Source organism: Brachycentrus maculatus, unplaced genomic scaffold (genome assembly GCF_059751285.1).
Source record: "Brachycentrus maculatus isolate JH-2025_06_01 unplaced genomic scaffold, ASM5975128v1 h1tg000396l, whole genome shotgun sequence".
Classification (NCBI taxonomy): domain Eukaryota; kingdom Metazoa; phylum Arthropoda; class Insecta; order Trichoptera; family Brachycentridae; genus Brachycentrus; species Brachycentrus maculatus.
The window spans coordinates 1,652,865-1,660,643 of record NW_028281145.1 but is presented as its reverse complement, the minus strand read 5'-3'; the positions used below and the strand labels follow the sequence as shown (position 1 = coordinate 1,660,643).

Sequence of the window (7,779 nt, the reverse complement as noted above, 5' to 3'; positions counted from 1 at the left end):
ATACTGAATACCTGGCGTGACAATGATTATATTCTGAGATGTAGAGTATTGAGTCGGTACGTTTACAAAAATAAAAATTCCACCATGTTCTGAATAAAAATATTTCGATTTTTCAAAAAATATAAGGATGAATTTAATTTTCACCGTAATTTAAAAAATGACAGAAATAATATATATATATATTTATTTTATGAATATAAATAAGGTGAAAATCTTAAATACTCATTTAAGTATCTTAGTATAAAATGAAGCATATTATTTTCATAATATTTTACGCACCTAGAGGTACAATTTATTCAGTTTTAATTAGATTTATTTGCATTATTTATGAAACATCATGAATATAACGATAATGCGGAAAAATGCGTTAAAGAAAAAGTATTATTTAAGTAAATATATTTTTATAATCCCTCTAACCACGATTAAGCATTTAACAATGAGATCTTAGTCTATTTATTTCGGAAACATGTTTTTGTTGATTTATGTATTAGACCGTTGTTTAAACTTATTATTAAAAAAATAACCTTAGTCTATAAAAAGGTTTTTTTTAAATATCTGGTAATTTAACACATACTTCAGAAGTTTTATACGGTTTCAATTATAGCGGGAAAAATGATGAAAAATGTTTTCAATGTTGCCAGAGTAAATATTTTACCACACGCAATAGACAATAAAATCATAAATTTTGACAGTTCGAGCCGGTTCTCGCTTGGTTTATGGTTCTATTTAGTTTCATCAGTTACACGTGCGTTTGAATCTTTCAACTTTTGTTTACGATGGGTAAAATAAAAAAGAATCGGAACAAACCTAGAAAAAATAATCCTATTAGTAAATCCGATATAACTGAAGATGAAGTTATTGAGTCTGAAATCACACCTAATGAGTTATCTATTCAGGCAGCGAAGGAACAATTGCAGGTTAGAAATCACGGGTTTATTCAAGTTTTAATTCAATGTTCGCGACTGACTGTACGTTTACAGTTAAAAAATGGTTTATTATTTATCGGATATGACATGTTGTTTTGTCAATTTGTTTTTGCTGTATTTTGTGGTGTGGCTGAGAAACTATAATTATGACAGGGATGTTTTCGAGTATCTGTCTCCACTAATTCCTTTCTTATGATTTTTTTTCGTTGGTGGTCTCTTTGTCCTATCCAATGGCAGTAAAACCGAAGTAATAAAATTTTGAAAATTGTTTCAGTCGCCGAATCAAGAAGACAAGCTTTGTGGCCTGCAGACACTGTCAATGTTATTAGAGTCGAAGGAGTATGAGAGTATTTTAGTTGAACAATCCATAGTTCGTACAGCTGCTCCGCTCTTGGTTGACGAGATCCCAGCAGTGAGGAATGTGACATCAGGAGCATTGAGGAACTTCTCGGCTCTTGGCCTCGATGCTTGCGAGTATTTAGTGGGACAGGATATTATGACACCTCTTATAGAATTTTTCAGAAAGGTATGATTCCTTTGTTTTCATTTGCTGAAACGTTTTGGGTTCCTTTTGGAAACCTTTTGTTTCGAACTCACACTGTCATGAGGCATTCACACTAGATCAATTATCATGATGCCAGTACACTAAGACATTTTTAGGACATATTTCATATAAAAAATGAATATTTACACATAAGGTAGTAAGCGTTGGCAGGTCTACTGACGGGGCTCAATTGCGACCCATTCCACCAAGATATTCTAGCTTGTGGCTCGCATCTAATTGACTAGGAAGGCACATTTTCTGCCACCAAAAGAAGGAGAAAAAACAGTCCATTTTGTGAATGTTGGGAGAAGCTATCAGTACTTGAAAGTTAGACAACATTCTAATTTAATAATTGTCTTTAAAAAAATCTTGAGGTCATTTTTATTTAGGCATTTAAAAAACTTTACTTGATCAAATAGCTATCTTATCTTATCTTACCATACTGTTTATCATATTATCATTCCCTTTTTCTTTGATTTACACTCAAATAAAAATTGCTACACTATATATCTTGTAAATATTGAACTTTACATATTCACATTCCATATCCTTATTTTATTTTTGTCATCTGGATGCTTTTATAAACCCAAAGTAGTTTCAGACTAAAATTTCTCAACTAGCTTATTTTAAGAATACTGCGAAATCTTGCCAACTCGAATTTAAGTTAAATGAGACGATTTATGCAAAAACATTATTAATTTTGTATCACGCATTTCAGTCCATATATGTACAAGTTTTTTTTAACCTTCAATTTTAATGTTTGAGTAATATAATCATAGAATTTGAGAAATGAAATCATAAAATTCTTTTTTGACCACTTCAATGAGCTTATGTCAAAATTACTTGCGTTGAATAAGTCATTTTCTTAGTATGGTTATAATATTTCTATGAATGCAAATATTATATTTCAGTATGCGGAAAATTGGGGCCCAAAGTTAACAAATTCTGGCAAACTTGATGAAGATGCAGATACTTTTTTGCATTGTGTCAATTTACTATGGAATCTTTGTGAAAGTTCAGGTAAATATTCGCTTTGTAAATAAGGCCAATGAAAAATACACTATCATCAAAATTGAGTACTAGATACACTATATTGAATGTATTTTTTTATGTTTCTACATTGTTTTAGGAACGGCTGTAAAATATTTTAATAACTCCAACATTATATCAATCCTGACAAGGTGTCTGGATATCGAGGCATTTGGAAATGAAATGGTAGCCGCAATACTTCACTGTTTATTTGTTATAACTGAAGATAACCCCAAAGCAATCAATGAAATGAGAATTTTGGGAGAGGATTCGATTAGAACTATATTTAGCCTACAAGATGAGACATCTATTGTTTTATTATTACGAATATTGGCAGCAGGGATCATCTTGAATATTCAGTCTAGTAATATAAAGTCATTACCAGCAGAAATTGTTCATAAAATTATGGCTACAATCAATGCCACCTTGTCCATCGATTTGAGACAAAGTTCTAATCAAATTTCTAGTATTCTGCCGCTAGTGCAGACTGAGTCCAATCCCTCTAACCACAAAAAGAAGCAAGAGATCGATAACCAAGTGACCCTCATGAAGCATTTAATAGATGCCCAGCAAATAGCTGTTGAAATTGTGACCAACTTATGTTCATGTGAAGGTATTTAAAATTTATATATTACTCCAAATTTCCAGTAACTCGTATGTTGTACTATGCAATCCCAAAGTAGCCTTGCCATTATCAATATAATAGAGTAACCATTAAAAAATTACAAGAAATTTTCTTTTCAAATATTGATAAGCCTTTTCGATACTTTGATGTGGCCGCTCATGTTTCGTCCAAATAAAACTTTTCTCAAAGAAGTATAGATGTACATGAATGGCCGCGCTTATAACTAAAGTTCGGTGGCATTTATTTACAAAATGGCACTTTTACTTTGTGGTTGTATTTTAAAATTAAAACTACACTTCAGATTATTTTTCTGTTTTACCCACAACATTTTACTTACAATAAAGTTTATGTGATGTTGTCGTAATGACGCTGTCAAAGAAAATCCACGAAATAAAACATCAATAATTTTATATGAAACATGTTTACTGGTGTATATATTTTTTTTTGTTCAAGAAAATGTGTTGCTTATAGCGACGACTATGATAAAAAATTATAAACAGCAATAAATATAAGTTTTACCTGCAGAAACTCACTGTCAGACAGGTTAAACTTGATCATGATCATCCACAGCTCAAATAAATTATTTGTGTATACGTATTTTGTTTTATATCAAATGATAGTTAGTATCTAATGTAATTAAATATATTTCATTATATATATTTCATATTATTTGTCAATATCTATCAATTTTCCTATTTAGATCAGGAAGATGATGTGATGGAGACAGAAAGTGTATCGGATATGGATTCCGATATGGAAGATGAAAATTCAACGCTGTGCACTAATGGGACAGATATGTCATATTCGCTTGAAAAACTGCCAGTTGAAGTTACGGAGAGTATCGCCAGTAACAGCATTGTTTCCAAAATAATGGCAAAATCTATCCTACCTGCTGAAAATGTATTGAAAATTTTTGAGGATTCAGAAACTGGCCAAGATATTTATAAACGGTATGTGTGCTATAATACTTTACTAATAACAGGCCAACACTGCACTTTTTTCCCAAATAATTTACCATTTACATGGTCAGCGCACTTAGCTACCGTACTGGAGGTCCCGGGTTCGATTTCCAGGTGGTGAAGTGATCTTTCACTTAAAATGTATTCAATATTATCCCGGATTAGTACCTGAAGTGCAGGGCTGATCACCTTTCCTTCATGTGTTAACAATCAAGATAATACTGCTTTTGTATGATGCAGTGTCTTCTTCAAATCCTTATCTGCACCATTGGGTACAGGTAATGATTTGAAGAAGACATCCATTTATCTTGTGCTGGTTTTCTTACTAACTCATTCATAATAATTCATTCATTTTGATATTCGCAAATTAAATAATATAAACAAGCTATGTATTATGGGTTCGAAAAGGTCACCATAGCATTTGCTTTATTTTTTTACTGAATTAGGAAATATCTACCTCCGTAGTGCAGTGAGCGCTTTTGTGTACTATGCTGGAAGGCCTGGGTTCGATTCCCAGGGAGTCAAAATAAATATAACTCACTGTCACTCTATTTATTTTTTGACATCTCATCAAAGATGAAGAAGAATATGGAAGTCTGGGCATTTGCCGTAAATCTTCTTCATCTTTGATGAGATGTCAAAAAATAATATTAAAATAACTCCTGTAATTGGAGATAATCCAGATTTTGTAAACAAGTATTTTGACACACTCAAAATGTTGTAGATTGTCACTCTACTCATTAAATATCATTCCAAAATCTTCTCTTATTTTGCGGGACTTATCACCTTACCTTTATATAATTAACAATCAAAATAATGCTCTGTCGATCCGATGTAGCACGCTATGCATCATTGAGCGTATATAAGGTTCAGAAGAAAAATAATTATTATAACAATGTAATTTAAAAAAAAAAATAAAATGAATTGGGTTTGGGTATGCATTAAATTATACTTACATATTTTTATTACTGTCGTCAAGAAAAGGCGATTCAGTTGGCTTGGCCATGTACTCCGCATGCCTCCTGAGAGCCTTAATCAAGTTTGCCTCTTTTACAAGGCATCAGGTTCGCGCCGCCTAGGACGACCACTGCTGACAATTCGTCGGCAGTTCTCGTCAGAACTTCGGGACACGAATCTGACTTGGGAGGATGCAAGGGAGCTGGCAGCCGACAGAAAAGCCTGGAGACAGTTTGTGCACTCCATATGCTCCACCTAGGGAGCGGATATGGTTTAATTAATTAATTAATTATGTTTATTTGTAGGCTCTGTCTGCTGCAAGCAAGATCTTTACTTTGCATGAATAACCTGATTTCAAATTTGCCAATGGATATACTCGGAGGCCAAGAAGGTTTATATAAAATCTGGATAGATACCGGGAAGCGGATATTCAAGGAACAGGAACCGTACAATGCTGAGGAGATACTGGAATCTGCTAGTGCTGTGATGAGAGCTTCTCTCGATCGTCTCAAGTCTGATACTCAGGAGTCCGGTGGTTCTTTTATTAATAATGCACTCATTAAGGAACTATCTTTCCATGACATTAAGGTAAGTAAATTACAATAATCTACAGAGTAATACTTTTTTCTCTTTTATAATATAATACAAATACATTTTTTTTATAGATTTGGCCCTAAATTTGTACAACATTTTAATTTATATATTAACAAACTAAGGACGGGAAGATTATTTTTACCTCCTGCGCCGGCCTCATATCAAAGTCAGAAAAGAAGAAATTATTAATTAATTATTTTATATGAATTTAACGTACCAATCTCTTTGTTAAGGTCTTAACTAAATATACACAATTATTGAATTCAGTGGCCAGCGCTCCACAGGCGTAAAAAACACCCATCCTCAGCGTATTAAATGTTAAAATTTAGTAGACTTTGAAATCATTGTTTGATTTTATAAATTCTAATTCATACATCAAATTTTTTTCATATTAAAATCTTTGTGTTAGTAAGAAATGCAAGTTAGTTCACCTATGGGCTAGGATACAATATTTTTTTAGTATTACAGCCAATTTCTCGTTGCTTAAGTTGTAACAGTGGCGTCATTCAGAAGATATTTGGGTCCTATGCTGTTGACCTTGGTTTGATCCCCGATTGAAAAATATTTTTTTTAAACATTATTTTTTGTAATCACTTGTTCACCAAAATATTTAAAAAAAATAAATGCTCTGTATCTGAAGCTTCTAATACATATTTTATTTTAAACTGGTTAGTCACTATTTACATGCCTATATTATCACTTAAAAACTGCTAAATTTATAAAATGGTTTAGCTTTATTTTAAACTACTTTAAAGTATTTTTTTACAGTTTCTGTTAGACGGTATACAAGCCTGTACTTTCCCGGAAATTCGGGCCAACCTCACCCGGATGATTGGAAATGTTGGATTAATTCTGGTAAAGGGCGCTGACAACAATTCCTGCAACATATTGCTGACAATTTCCGAGTTTCTACTGGACCGAATATTCAAGGAAACAGAATGTTGGCTCCTCGCTGAAGTTATCGACACTGTTATGGATTTATTTTCCGAAGATGAAACAGACATCTTAGCCCACAAGATAGGACTTATCAGCAAACTTAATTCTGTCAAACCTACATTTAAAAGTAAAGTAAGTATCTTGCTTTACTGAGAATAATAACATCTCTGTTATTTTATAAGATGATTAGTATTTATCTGAATGAATTCAACCATAAATTACTAATAATCACTTATATGTAGTTACATATGTTGTGGTACACATACTGACACTGCACCTGCAATGAGTGGGAGCAGTTAGCCTAAGGAGAACCAATAAATTTCTTCATCTTTAACAGGGAAGACATATTTAATAGTATAAGATGTATTACAACAACTAAATTTAGGAATGTAGTTTGCCGTAGTATAGGAATAATTCTAGGGCATTTTTTGCAACTGAACAAAAAATAAATATAATTTGACCATCCAACAGACCAAGTTATTTTAAACTATAAATTGACATTTTGTTAATTTACATTCTTATTTGTAAAAAACAAATTTAGTAAAAATATTCCATTAAAAAAAAAAAAAATTGGTCTGAAATTAATTTAGTCTTATTTCTTTCTTTCATAATTTATTAACAAAAATCGATAAAGCGTTACCTACAGGTTTTCAATACATGCATTTAGACGTAATTTTTTTTATACAAACATGTCATACTTGATGGGCACGTATTAGTCTATAAAACTTTCTTTTCTATAATATGACCAACTACATATATATATGAAAATCATATCCCTCCTGATCTTAACACTGAAGATCCAAATCCTATAAGAAAGGTAAAAAATATTGACTACTTTTTTGAAATTGTATAAAAAGCAGCTATCGAACATTGATATTGCCAGAGAGGTGATGCAAGCAAGGAGTTTGTTTATTGCCCAATTTGCTTTACAACCATGTTATCGAAATATAACCTGGTCATCTGATTCGTATTTTATTGTAAATTGAATTTTGTTTTCTTTGTTTTTAGGTTCGTCAACAAAAGAAGACATTGGGAGACCACGCAGCTATTGTGAGCACTGTTGTTACAAATTTACCTAGGTTTATAGATTATAAGAAACAAAGAACTGCAAATATACGGTGATGATTGCTGGAAATATATTAATTATTATTTTCCTTTATTATTGTTATTTTATTTATCACCTATCCCTTCATAAAATGTACCAACCAT

The 7,779-nt window shown here is 31.9% G+C and overlaps 1 protein-coding gene across 1 annotated transcript; it reads left to right on the top strand.

The window, feature by feature from the left end:
• The first annotated feature begins 716 nt into the window (after nt 1-716).
• LOC148302950 (HEAT repeat-containing protein 3) lies at nt 717-7,729 on the top strand. Its single transcript, XM_088270851.1, has 8 exons — nt 717-917; nt 1,201-1,452; nt 2,382-2,490; nt 2,600-3,112; nt 3,825-4,074; nt 5,346-5,628; nt 6,403-6,702; nt 7,579-7,729. The coding sequence occupies exons 1-8, from the start codon at nt 777-779 to the stop codon at nt 7,690-7,692; spliced, it is 1,962 nt and encodes a 653-aa protein (XP_088126977.1). The 5' UTR covers nt 717-776; the 3' UTR covers nt 7,693-7,729.
• The last annotated feature ends 50 nt before the right edge of the window (nt 7,730-7,779 follow it).

Excerpts from the sequence above, each read along its gene's own strand:
- LOC148302950 (XM_088270851.1), top strand. The coding sequence starts at position 777 with ATGGGTAAAATAAAAAAGAATCGGAACAAACCTAGAAAAAATAATCCT. Across the intron at positions 2,491-2,599 it reads GAATCTTTGTGAAAGTTCAG|GAACGGCTGTAAAATATTTT; the intron begins GTAAATATTCGC and ends ACATTGTTTTAG. Across the intron at positions 4,075-5,345 it reads GGCCAAGATATTTATAAACG|GCTCTGTCTGCTGCAAGCAA; the intron begins GTATGTGTGCTA and ends GTTTATTTGTAG.